Consider the following 13,860-nt stretch of genomic DNA (forward strand, 5'->3'; position numbering starts at 1 on the left):
CTTTTGTGGAGGAGGAGGTCAGCCTGGTAGAGGAAAAGTCCAAGGGTTCTGACCAGTGTGGGCTCATGCTGCTCCGAGGGGCCTCTGCTGGTCCTGGGTCACCAGCAGGGACCTTGAGCTGGGAATCAGCACTGTGAAATGGGGTATTTCCTGCCATATTGTTACCAAGTCCAAGCTCACTCTGCTCGCCACACGACAGGCCAGTGAATCTGAGAAACGAAGTGCTGAGGCAAGGAAGAGACTTTATTCGGGACCCAACTGACCCAGAAGATGGCAGGCTAGTGCCTTAAAATAATCAACTTATTGGCGTCTGAGTGCCAGGTTATTTTATAGATCAGAGAGAAAGAAGCAATGAGGAACTAAAGTCAAAAGGCAGAATAGAAAGAGAGAGGCAGTGGGGAAGCAAAATGAAAGGGTCTTCAGTCTTGTAAAACATCTCCAAGGGAATGGTCAGCCTTTGGAAGGGGTGTGCTAATCTCTTGTATTCACAGGTGGGCAGGGACAAGTTCAGTTCAGTTCAGTTGCTCAGTCATTTCCACCTCTTTGCGACCTCATGGACTGCAGCTTGCTAGGCTTCCCTGTCCATCACCAACTTCCGGAGCCTGCTCAAACTCCAGTTCATCGAGTCAGTGATGCCATCCAACTATCTCATCCTCTGTCATCCCCTTCTCCTCCTGCTTTCAATCTTTCCCAGCATCAGGGTCTTTTCCAATGAATCAGCTCTTCACATCAGGTAGCCAAAGTATTTGAGCTTCAGCTTCATCAGTCTTTTCAATGAATATTCAGAGCTGATTTCCTTTAGGATGGACTGGTTGGATCTCCTTGCAGCCCAAGGGACTCTCAAGAGTCTTCTCCAACACTATAGTTCAAAAGCATCAATTCTTTGGCGCTCAGCTTTCTTTTAGTCCAATTCTCATATCCATACAGGGCTACTGGAAAAACCATAGCTTTGACTAGATGGACTTTGGTGGCAAAATAATGTCTCTGCTTCTTAATATGCTGCCTAGCTTGGTCTTAGCTTTTCTTCCAAGGAACAAGCATGTTTTAATTTCATGGCTGCAGTCACCATCTCCAGTGATTTTGGAGCCCAGAAAAATAAAGTCAGCCACTGTTTCCACTGTTCCGCCATCTATTTCCAATGAAGTGATGGGACCAGATGCCACGATCTTAGTTTTCTGAATGTTGAGCTTTAAGCCAGCTTTTCTACTCTCCTCTTTCACTTTCATTAAGACGCTTCGCAGTTCCTCTTTGCTTTCTGCCATAAGAGTGGCATCATCTGCATATCTGAGGTTATGGATATTTCTCCCAGCAATCTTGATTCCAGTTTGTGCTTCCTCCAGCCCGGCGTTTCTCATGATGTGCTCTGCATGTAAGTTACATAAGCAGGGTGACAATATACAGCCTTGATGTACTCCTTTTCCTATTTGGAACCAGTCTGTTGTTCCATGTCCAGTTCTAACTGTTGCTTCCTGACCTGCATACAGGTTTCTCAAGAGGCAGGTCAGGTGGTCTGGTATTCCCATCTCTTGAAGAATCTTCCACAGTTTGTTGTGATTCACATAGTCAAAGGCTTTGACATAGTCAATAAAGCAGAAATAGATGTTTTTCCGGAACTCTCTTGTTTTTTCCATGATCCAGCGGATGTTGGCAATTTGATCTCTGGTTCCTCTGCCTTTTCTAAAACCAGCTTGAACATCTGGAAGTTCACGGTTCATGTATTGCTGAAGCCTGGCTTGGAGAATTTTGAGCATTACTTTACTAGCATGTGAGATGAGTGCAATTGTGTGGTAGTTTGAGCATTCTTTGGCATTGCCTTTCTTTGGGATTGGAATGAAAACTGGCCTTTTCCAGTCCTGAGGCCACTGCTGAGTTTTCCAAATTTGCTGGCATATTGAGTGCAGCACTTTAAGAGCATCATCTTTTAGGAGTTGAAACAGCTCAACTGGAATTCCATCACCTCCACTAGCTTTGTTCGTAGTGATGCTTCCTAAGGCCCACTTGACTTTGGACTCCAGGATATCTGGCTCTAGATGAGTGGTCACACCATCATGGTTATCTGGGTCATTAAGATCTTTTTTGTGTAGTTCTAACAAAGGCACCTTAATTTACATTCAGGCAGAGGGGCAGGGTCCTCCAGGCAAGCTGGTAAGTATGATTAGAATAACAAGAGCAAAGAAAAGCAAGTCAAGGAAACAGTGTCCAACATGGAGTCAGAATTGGCTTCCTCCCTGCAACAATGTGAATAAACAAAGAATACCTTTCATCTAGCAGTCATCAGCCTGCAGTCACTCCTGAAGGTGAGCCCTGAGGAAACTCAGGATGTGAAAACAGGATACTGGCCCCAGAAAGTTGAGGTGCATGTCAAATAAATGATTTCAGTGAGTCCAGACTCTTGTATCTTCCCATACATGGAAAAGAGCTAAATTCCTTAACTTGGGGTATCTGGTTTTCTTTAACAATAATCTTTTGATGTTCAGACTACCTGCCTTTTACTGCACAACTTCTGTATCACCTGGCTCCCCACCTCACCTGCTTGGAGCAGTTCTCTCAGAGTTACTTGAGATCCTATCTTCCAGGCTTGAAGTCCTAAAAATTCACACCAAATAAAACATAACTCTCAACTTTCAGGCTGTGAATATTTTTGAAGTCCACAGCATCTGTGGGGGTAGAGGCCAGGCCTGGGGCCCTGGGGCAGACTGTCGGGGTGGGGGAAAGTCTAAGGTCCAAAGCTCACTACTACGGGAACTCCCGCCCCTGCAAACAGCCCCCAGTCTGGATATTCTCAGACTGATCCCAAAGGAAGGGTGACTTCTGTGTCCCCATGAGGTCCTCACTCTCCAGACAGTCTTCCCTCCCCACCATCTCCAAGCTGAAAAAGCCCCGGGGAGTCACCTGCTCTATCCCCTTCATTTTTCAAGGGAAACAGATGCACTCGAGGAAACAAGGTTTGCTGAGGGATCCGCGGCCAGGCAGGGGCAAGGTGGGAACCCTGGTTTACGGGTTCCCAGCCCAGAGCTCCCCACTCCGCCCTGACAGGCTGAGTCCAAGGAGCAGAGGCCCCCAGGCACACTGCCGCCAGGCCTTTGTCCTTGCCTTTTGCTGGCCTGGTATGGCTTTTCCTAAAGGCCGCTCCTCCTCATCCTTAGGGTCCCTGCTCAGCACGTCACCTCGGAGAAGGCTTCTCTGACCATAGTTCTCCAATGGCTCCCCACATAGCCGGGTTCAAATCCCTGATGGGTGACGATGGCTTAATCACTTCACCCCTCTGAGCCTGTTTCTTCGGCTCAAAAGGAGATTAAAATCCCATGAAGGGCTGCTGCAGGCTGAGAGGTGGCAATGTAGCATAAGCAGCATGGTGCCCCCCACATAGTAGGTGCTCAATAAATGCTGGTTTCCTGCCCATTCTCACTCAATGCTGGAAGAAACATAGGACTCAAAAGGTTCAGCACTGCCCCCAGGAGCACCTAGGTTACTTTCAGGGGTTGGGGTGGGGACAGCGGAGTCCTAAATCCTCAGTCTGATGGATACAAACAACAGGGCACAGAGAAGCCCAGTATGGGCTTCTCTGCACTTAGTGTGGAAGTTCAGATCCCAAGCCCAATTCCAGTGTCTTTTATGACCCTGCCACAGTCAGGGTGTTGAGGCATTCCAAAGACCTATCCAATTTCAAGGAGAGGGCACAATTTCAATTTCAAGGAGACCTCAGCTTTTGATGGAAAGAGTATCAAAGAATTTGTGGACATATTTTTGTGCTAAGTTGCTTTGGTAGTGTCCAACTGTGACCCCCATGGACTGCAACGTGCCAAGCTCCTCTGTCTACGGGATTTTCCAGGAAAGAATACTAGAGTGGGTTGCCATTTGCCCTTCCAGCGGGACTTATTTTTAAAAGACCACAATTACAGAAAAGCAGAGAGTGGCTAGTGCTTCCCAGATGGGACTAGTGGTAAAGAACCCACCTGCCAATCCTGGAGACAGGAGATTCTCGTTCGATCCCTGGGGTGGGACGATCCCCTGGAGGAGGGCAGGGAGGAGTTCAAGGATTGGCCAAGTTGCCTTCCAACAACTTTTACCATCAGCAGGGTTTGAGAAAACCTGTTTCCCAATAGGAGGCAGGGAAGGTGGGATGGGGCGGGGAAATTTTTTTACGGAAACAACTGGCTTGATTCCCAGTTCTGCCACCTGCCAGGGTGTGTGAGCTTGAGCGGTGACATGGTCTCTCGGAGCCTCAGCTTCCTTGTCTATAAAACCCAGGCCTTCCTGGAAATGAACATGGGGCCTTTTTGTGGGAAGGGTGGACAGTGTCACCTGGACCCAGGCCAATCCACCCTGTCTCCCAGGCAGTGCCAACTGGGCTTTTAAATGACCCGTGACCCCAACAGTGTTGCAAGCAGATTCCAGTCACCCGGCCTCCCCTTCCTGGTCCCAGGAACCTGCCCCACTCAGGAGCCGCCCCAGCCCTCAGGCCTCAGCTATTTAAGGGAGCTGGGCCCAGCTGGAGGCTGCGACAGATCCGGCCCAGCCCCCTGGGAATCCAGGATGGTGACTTTGAAGGGCACCCTGCCCTCCCTCTTGCTGGGAACCCTGCTCACATTCACCTCCGGGGCCCTGGGGGCCAATCCTGGCCTTGTTGTCAGGATCACCGACCAGGGCTTGGAGTACGGTAGGGAGCTGCGGCTTTTGGCTGGATTGGCTGACCTGCTTGGCCCCAGGCTGCTCTGGGGACAGCTGGGGACACAGAGGGGACTCTCTCCCTCAGGGTGGTGCAGGCTTCCTGGTCAGGCAGCCCTGGCTTGGGGTCTGGCCTTGTCACCCAGCCTTTGGGACACGTGGGCACGTTGCTTGTCTTAGCCAGGTTCCCACTAGCCAAACGGAGATAAAGATTTGGGGGTGAATGTTTGGTTCGGGAGATGATCCCAGGAAATGCTATAGCAGGATTGTCACGTGAGATAGGGACAGAAGACAGCCAGGGGAGGCATGTCAGTGAGCCAGCTACTGCCCCTGTGATGGGAACAGTTTTGCTGGAAAATTCTTGCTCAAGTTCGAAAACACACACTTAGAACACACTTAGAACTAGAGGTTAGAGTGGTGGTGACCACCCAGAAGGGGCACAGAGAGCCAGCAGGGGTGCTGAGAATGCCCCGTGGTTTGCTTGGGGTGTTGGCTGCATGGATGCATAAACATGTAAGAATTACCTCGCAGTAGGTTCCCTTGTGACTCAGATGGTAAAGAATCTGCCTGCAATGCAGGAGACCCAGGTTTGATCCCTGGGTTGGGAAAATTCCCTGGAGAAGGGCATGGCAACCCACTCTAGTATTCTTGCCTGGAGAATTCCCTGGTGAGCTACAGTCCATGGGGTCACAAAGAGTTAGACAGGATTGAGTGACTAACACTTTTAATAAGACAAGTGCCCTTTAGGTTGTACTTCTACAGATGTTATACTTCAATTTTAAAGAATGAGCAAAAGTAGAACTGTTTTTATTTTTTATTGATGTATAGTTGATTTACAGTAATATGTTAGTTTCAGGAATATAGCAAAATGATTCAGTTATTTGCAGATTATATTCCATTATCAGTTATTACAAGATATTAAATATAATTCCCTGTGCTATACAGTAAATCCTTGTTGCTTATTTATTTTATATATAGTAGTTCATATCTGCTAATCACATACTCCTAATTTGTCCCATCATCCACATTCCATAATCATGTCTGTTTTCGATGTCTATGAGCTTGTTTCTGTTTTGTATAATAATTCATTTGTAATTTTCATTTAAGATCTAAAACAAAGCCTCAGAAATCATCTTCCCAAGGGGCAAGGGATTGGGGGTATTTATATACTACTCCCCACAATACTTGATGGACAGCTGCTCCTCACATATATGGAGCCTCAATTGCCTTATCTGTTCAAATGGGGTAATAACATTCCCTCAGGAACAGTTGTTGGGAGCCCAGATTGGCTGCAGCCAGACAGAAGGCAATCAAGGAAGCCTTCTTGGAAGAGGTGAGGCAGAAATGATACTTGAGAGTTAGCCAGGGACAAGGGATAGCATTTTGGGAGAGTACCAGCTCCTGTGTGTGCAGGAGGGAGGGCTGCAAAGTGGTAAGAGGCAGAGTTGGGGAGCTCAGTGGTCATCTGTGTACACACACCCACTCCAAGGGCAGAATCCTGGGTCTCTCGTACCTCTGAATAAACAGAAAGTCCTAGTGTGAATACTGTTTATATTGAAACTCTGCTGCTGCTACTGCTGCTAAGTCGCTTCAGTCGTGTCTGACTCTATGCGACCCTATAGACGGCAGCCCACCAGGCTCCACGTCCCTGGGATTCTCCAGGCAAGAACACTGGAGTGGGTTGCCATTTCCTTCTCCAGTGCATGAAAGTGGAAAGTGAAAACTGAAAGTGAAGTCGCTCAGTCGTGTCCGACTCTTAGCGACCCCATGGACTGCAGCCTACCAGGCTCCTCCGTCCATGGGATTTTCCAGGCGAGAGTACTGGAATGGGTTGCCATCAGGCAAAATTTGCCTCTTGTTCCTCCTTTCCACTGTGTACGTGTAACCAGTACTCTAGAACTGGACATTTTGGTTTCTTTCCATATTTTTAAACAAGATCCACCCTGCTTTGACCTCCTGGGTGTTTACTGAGTGCTTCGTGTGTGCCAGGCACCATGCAAGAGTGCTTTTTATCCCTTCAGACTCCTTTTGGCTTTGCAAAGATCTCTCTCTCTCTCTTTTTAAACATTTTTCTTTTCTTAGATTTTTTTTCGGTTTAACAATTTTATTTGTTAATTTATTTATTTAGGCTTTGCTGAGTCTTCACTGTTGTGCGGGCTTTCTCTAGTTCTGGCAAGCAGGGACTACTCTCTGGTTGTGGCACATGGGCTTCTCACTGTGGTGGCTTCTCTCGTTGTGGACCATAGGCTCTAAAGTGCATGGGCTCAGTAGTTGTTGCACATGGGACCCTCGGTAATTGGAATCTTCCCAGACTAGGGATTGAACCCATGTCCCCTGCATTGGCAGGAGGACTCTTAACCACTGGACCACCACGGAAGTCCTGCAGCAATCTCTTTTAATTCTCATGCCACCCCAGTGAGGAAAGTACTGCTGTCATTGCTTTGGGACAGACAGAGAATGCCAGGTTGAGGACTTGCTCAAGGTCACCCAGCTAGAAAGACGCCAGTGCCAGGATCCTAGCCCTAAAATCCTTGCAGTCTCTTCTACATAGGCTAGACACTGTGAAGGACAGGAAAGAGGCCCAGCCACCAAGCACACAGCACTCCTCTCTCGTGGAGCTGCTGACAAAGACAGACCATCCATAAAATGGGCATGAACATAACCGCCCCACCTGGAGTGCAGTGAAGCTCCTGAATTTCTCTCCTGCCACTTGCGGCTCTTGGGTGTGCGTGCGTGCTCAGTCACTTCAGCCGTGCCCAGCTCTTTGCAACCCCATGGACTGCAGCCCGCCAGGCTCCTCCATCCATGGGGATTCTCCAGGCAAGAATCCTGGAATGGGTTGCCATGTCCTCCTCCAGGGGATCTTCCCCACCCAGGGATCAAACCTGTGTCTCCTGCCACTCCTGCATTGCAGGCAGATTGTTTACCCACAGAGTTCCCCTCTAGTCCCCTGCTCTAGAGGGGTTCAATAACCTGCAACCATATTAATGCTAAACAGAAAGTTGACCTCTTTCCCCAGGGCAGGTAGGAGCCACTGAAGGGTTTAGAGGGAGGGAGGCAGGCCGATCAGGCTGACTCCCAGCTGTTTTGTGTCCTCAGTGGCCCAAGAGGAGCTGTTGGCTCTGCAGAAAAAGCTGCACAAAGTCACACTGCCCAACTTCGACGGGGACGTCAGGATCAAACATTTCGGCAGTGTGGACTATGGATTCCACAGGTGGGGCTCCAAGGTGGCTGGGCAGGGGCTGTGGGTGGTGTCCAGAGAGGAAGGGAATGAGAGCCCCAGGATGGCCTAAGACCTCTCTGGGGCAGGCAGTGGTGGGACGGTTCCTCGAAGAGTTCAGAGGGAAGTTCTGGAAGGAATTTGGGGCCTTCATTTGTTCATACAACAAATATTAATGAAGAGCCACTAGCTATGTGACCTGAGCCTTTGTTTCCTTATCTGTAAAATGGGGATAACTTTCTGCCTCTTTGGAGTGATAATCCAGGCTCTGGCCTGACACTGGATGTAGTCTGGAAGGGAAGATAGACCTTAAATTTTTTTTTTTTTAATAAACCTTTAACTTTAGATATAGTAACACAACTCTTGGAGCTGAGGTTGGCACATTTGGAGGAGTCAAGGAAGGCTTCCTGGAGGGGGTGGCATTTCACCTGAGTCTTCAAAGGATATTTAGACCAGAGGAGCTGATGCTTTAAAAACAAAGGCATCAGGCTTCCCAGGTGGCTCAGTGGTAAAGAATCCACCTGCAATGCAAGAGACACGGGCTCAGTCTCTGATCCTGGAAGATCTCACATGCCTCAGAGCAACAAAACCTGTGCGCCATAACTGTTGAGCCGTGCTCTAGAGCCTGGGAGCCGCAACTACTGAGCTCATGCACTGCAACTACTGAAGTCCAAGAGTGCCAGAGACTGTGCTCTGCAACAAGAGAAGCCACTGCAGTGAGAAGCCCTTGCACCACAACTAGAGAGTAACTCACCCTCACCGCAACCAGAGAAAAATTGCATGCAGCAGTGAAGACCCAACCCAGCCAGAAATAAATAAATAAATATTTTTTAAAAGACATCAATCACTTTTTGAAGGCTTTGACAACTGAGCCCATGACTCATCACACCCCTCTCTGCTCACCACTGATGGCGTCTTTGAGTCCTTCTTTTATTCAGTCCATCACTAAACATCTATAAAGCACCTACTGTGCACTGGGCAAAGAAAAGGGAACTTGACCGTTCCTTTCCCACTGACAGCCCCGGGATACGTATGGTCTGGGTTTGCTTTCCCAGGCCTTTCGTATCTCTTCTTGAGGCTACCCTCAGCCTTCTCTGAATGAGTTCCCCACCTGGATGTGGAGAGGAAAATGATGATGGGGTGCATCTCTGCACCTTACTTGGGGTCCCAGCCAGGGTTGTGGGATCTGTGGGCTCTGATCCTGATGGTGTGACTCTGGGCAAATGCATCCCTTCCAAGAAGTTCTCTTTCCCTCTGTGTGAAAAGGGAACCTGAACGGTGCTGACCCCGTCTGTGAGACCAACTGACGCAGTGCGTGCAAAGTACTTGGCAAGGCTGCATGGTTAGCTCAGGGCACACAGCAGGTAAGCAGGAGCTGGGTACCAGGTCCCAGGGTGAGAGCAAGACCCCTGCAGAGACTAGACCTGCCTCTGCCTCCACGCTGATGCCTCTTCTGTGGGTCTCTCTCCCCAGCCTGAACATTCAGAGCTGTAAGCTGCTCGGCTCGGCTCTGAAGCTCCTCCCCAACCAGGGCCTGCTTTTCTCTGTCTCCGACTCCTTCATCCAGGTCACAGGCGGCTGGAAGGTGCGCAAGAGGATTCTGTAAGTTGGCTATATTCCCAGGCCCTTGGACCCTTGACTTTGGCTTTCATTCCATCTTTCTTGGGTCCAAGGTGTTCCTAGCTTTCCCCACAGCAGACCCCCAAGGCAAGAATTCAAGTGCAAGTACTTTGTCTGGTGAATGACCTAGGGAAACATCCAAGGTTTGTGCAGAAGTGAGGTGGGGAAGAAAGGAGTCGGCTTGGCAGCTATCGGAGCTCAACCCTCCCGGGGACAACCCTCTTGGGGACATTGTAGGCAGAGCACACGTCTGAGTTACCCCAGTCTCCTGCTTGCCATTGGTCAAGGGTGGGCTGACCTCTCCAGCATTTTGAACTGTTCTCTGACTTCTGAGGTCCTTGGATGGAAGGTGGGTTAGTCTCCTCAGGCCGCCATAATGGAATGTCACAGTCTGGGCCAGGGCGGGGCGGGGGATGGGGGGTGCTGGTCAAACAGCGGGAATTTTTTTTTTCTCACACTTCTGGAGGCTGGGAGTTCAAGATCAAGATGTGGGCAGATTTAGTTTGCTCTGAGGCTTCTCTTCTGGGCTTGCAGATGGCTGCTCTGTTACCACGTCTTCCATCTGTAAGCCATCCCTCTGCGAGCCTGCACCCCTGGTGGTCCTCTGTGTGTCCAGGTCTCCTCTTCTTGGGAGGACAGACTGGACTCTAGGCCACCCTAATGGCCTCATTTTAACTGGATCACTTCTTTAAAGGTTCTATCTCAAATACAGTCAAATTCCCAGAACTAAGTGGCCTTTAACATACAAATTCAGGGGCCACAATTCAGCCCGTAACAGGAGGGCAAATATGGGTGACCTGGGCATACTGACACTGTAGGTCTTTGGCCCCACATCCTTACTGAGTACATGCAAAGTGGCCGGAACAGATGGAGATCTATTGTAAGTGTAAAACACTAGATGTGAAGGCTTAGTACCAAAAGAACATAAGAAATCACATTAATAATGTTTATGTTGATCACATTTTGAAATGATAATCATATACTATTCAAATGATTCTCACTCCTTTAATTGTGCTTTTTTAAAATGTGTACTAGAAAATTTTACATTTACATGTAGTTCACATTATATTTCTGCTGGACAACACTGCTTTAGAAAGATGCTCAGTATGTAGATCAGTATCTTGGGCTTCCTTGGTTGCTCAAATGGTAGTGAATCTGCCTGCAATGTGGGAGATCTGGGTTCGATCCCTCAGTCAGGAAGATCCCCTGGAGAAGGAAATGGCAATCCACTCCAGTATTCTTGCCTGGAGAATCCCATTGGCAGAGGAGCCTGATGGGCTACAGTTCATGGGGTCATGAAAAGTCGGACACGACTGAGCAACTAACACTTTCATATAGGTCATCAATTGTCGTTGTTCAGTAGCTAAGTCCTGTCCAACTCTTTGTGACCCATGGACTGCAGCGTGCCAGGCTCCTCTGTACTCCACTCTCTCCTGGAGTTTGCTCAGATTCTCGCCCATTGAGTCGGTGATACTATCTAACCATTTCTTTATCTATCAACCCTTTCTCCTTTTGCCTTAAATTTTTGCCAGTGTCAAGGTCTTTTCCAGTGAGTCGGCTCTTCACGTCAGGTGGCCAAAGTATTGGAGCTTCAGCTTCAGCAACAGTCTTTCCAATGAATATTCAGGGTTGATTTCCTTTAGGATGGACTGGTTGGATCTCCTTGCAGTCCAAGGAACTCTCAAGAGTCTTCTCCAACACCACAGTTCAAAAGCATCAGTTCTTTGGTGCTCAGCCTTCTTCATGATCCAACTCACATCCAAACCTGACTACTGAAAAGCCATAGCTTTGACTACATGAACCTTTGCTGGCAGTCATTAATATTTGCATATTAATTCAATTTCCATGACAGGAATCATGCCATACTCTTCAAGATCTCTTCATATGACCATATGAATATCTAGCTCATTCTTTTTTTAAACTTCTTTTAATGTAAAATTTTTACTTAGGTGAAATTCACGTAACATGAAATTAACCATTTTCAAGTACCCAATGGCATCTAGCACATTTACAGTGTTGTGTGACCGCCACTTCTACCTAATCCCACAATATTTCCATCACCCCAAAAGATGCTCCATACCCATTAAGCACTCACTCCCCATTTGCCCCTCACCCAGCCCTGGGCCACCGCCAGTCAGCCTCTGTCTCTATAGATTTGCCGATCTGGGACCTTTCATATACATGCCATCATACAGCACACATATTTTTCTGGCTTTTGTCATGCAGGATAATTTTTTTTAATATTAGTTAATTAATTTGGCTGCACTGGGTCTTAGTTATAGTACACAGTATCTTCAGCCATGTCATGTAGCAAACTCTACTCCCTGACCAGGGATCGAACCCACACCCCCTACTTTAGGAGTGCAGAGTCTGAGCCACTGAACCACCAGGGAAGTCCCTTATGGAGCATACTATTTTTGAGGTTCATCCACACTACAGCGTGTATCGATGCTTTATTCCTTTGTATGAATGAGTAATATTTCACTGTATAACTGGACCACATTGATCTCATTCTTTGTAAAGTCTTCATCATATAGATGCTCACGACTTATTGAACCTGTCCTGACTAGTTGACATTTAAGCTTAATTCCTCATTTCTTGCTATTCCCCATGATGCTTCAGTGAACTTCCCCACACAAATATCTTGACAGGATAAGCCACAGACTAAAGACTTAGAAGTAAAATTACTGAACCAAAGCTATGTAGTTATAATCAGGATCAGTTCAGCTCATTTCAGTTGCTCAGTCGTGTCTGACTCTTTGCGACCCGGTGGACTGAAGCACACCAGGCTTCCCTGACCATCACCAACTCCTGGAACCTGCTCAGACTCATGTCCATCAAGTCGGTGATGCCATCCAACTATTTCATCCTCTGTCGTCCCCTTCTTCTCCTGCCTTCAATCTTTCCCAGCATCAGGGTCTTTTCCAATGAGTCAGTTCTTCCCATTAGGTGGCCAAAGTATTGACATTTCAGCTTCAGCATCAGTCCTTCCAATGAATGTTCAGGACTGATTTCCTTGAGAATTGACAAGTTTGATCTTGCAGTCCAAGGGACTCTCAAGAGTCTTCTCCAACACCACAGTTCAAAAGTATCAATTCGTTGGCACTCAGCTTTCTTTTAGTCCAACTCTCACATCCATACAGGACTACTGGAAAAACCAAAGCTTTGACTAGATGGACCTCTGTTAGCAAAATAATGTCTCTGCTTTTTAATATACTGACTAGGTTGGTCATAGCTTTTCTTTCAAGGAGAAAGTGTCTTTTAATTTCATGGCTGCAGTCACCATCTCCAGTGATTTTGGAGCCCCCCAAAATAAAGTCTCTCTATTTCCACTGTTTTCCCATCTATTTGCCTTGAAGTGATGGGACCAGATGCCATGATCTTAGCTTTCTGAATGTTGAGTTTTAAGCCAACATTTTACTCTCCTCTTTCACTTTCATCAAAAGTCTCTTTAGTTCCTCTTCATCTGCCATAAGGGTGGTGTCTGCATATCTGAGGTTATTGATATTTCTCCCAGCAATCTTGATTCCAGCTTGTGCTTCCTCCAGCCCAGTGTTTCTTATATTTCTCTCAATATAAGTTAAATAAGCAGGGTACAATATACAACCTTGGTGTACTCCTTTCCCAGCTTGAAACCAATCTGTTGTTCCATGTCCAGTTCTAACTGATGCTTCTCAACCAGCATACAGTTTTATCAGGAGGCAGGTCAGGTGGTCTGGTATTCCCATCTCTTGAAGAACTTTCGAGTTTGTTCTGATTCACACGGTCAAAGACTTTGGCATTGCAAATAAAGCAGAATAGATGTTTTTCTGGAACTCTCTTGCTTTTTTGATGATCCAGTGGATGTTGGCAATTTGATCTCTGGTTCCTCTGCCTTTTCTAAATCCAGATTGAACATCTGGAAGTTCTCGGTACTGTTGAAGAATTTTGCTTGGAGAATTTTGAGCATTACTTTGCTAACGTGTGAGATGAGTGCAATTGTGCAGTAGTTTGAACATTCTTTGGTATTGCCTTTCTTTGGGATTAGAATGAAAACTGACCTTTTCCAGTCCTGTGGCCACTGCTGAGTTTTCCAAATTTGCTGGCATATTGAATGTAGCATTTTCACAGCATCATCTTTTAGGATTTGAAATAGCTCAACTGGAATTCCATCACCTCCACTAGCTTTGTTCATAGTGATACTTCCTAAGGCCCACTTGACTTCACATTCCAGGATGTCTGGCTCTAGGTGAGTGATCACACCATTGTGGTTATCTGGGTCCTGAAGATCTTTTTTGTATAGTTCTTCTGTGTATTCTTGCCACCTCTTCTTAATATCTTCTGCTTCTGTTAGGTCCATACCATTTCTGTCC

At 47.3% G+C, this 13,860-nt stretch overlaps 1 protein-coding gene across 1 annotated transcript in view; it reads left to right on the top strand.

Moving 5' to 3' along the window:
- The first annotated feature begins 4,380 nt into the window (after positions 1-4,380).
- Positions 4,381-13,860, top strand: part of LBP (lipopolysaccharide binding protein) — a 37,190-nt gene continuing 27,710 nt past the window's right edge. Inside the window, exons 1-3 of the mRNA XM_069548550.1 lie at positions 4,381-4,660; positions 7,768-7,882; positions 9,362-9,490. Coding sequence (XP_069404651.1) covers positions 4,537-4,660; positions 7,768-7,882; positions 9,362-9,490 — 368 coding nt within the window. The 5' untranslated portion in view covers positions 4,381-4,536. The remainder of the gene's footprint in view (positions 4,661-7,767; positions 7,883-9,361; positions 9,491-13,860) is intronic.

This window comes from Ovis canadensis, chromosome 13, assembly GCF_042477335.2.
Source record: "Ovis canadensis isolate MfBH-ARS-UI-01 breed Bighorn chromosome 13, ARS-UI_OviCan_v2, whole genome shotgun sequence".
In the NCBI taxonomy this organism is placed as follows: domain Eukaryota; kingdom Metazoa; phylum Chordata; class Mammalia; order Artiodactyla; family Bovidae; genus Ovis; species Ovis canadensis.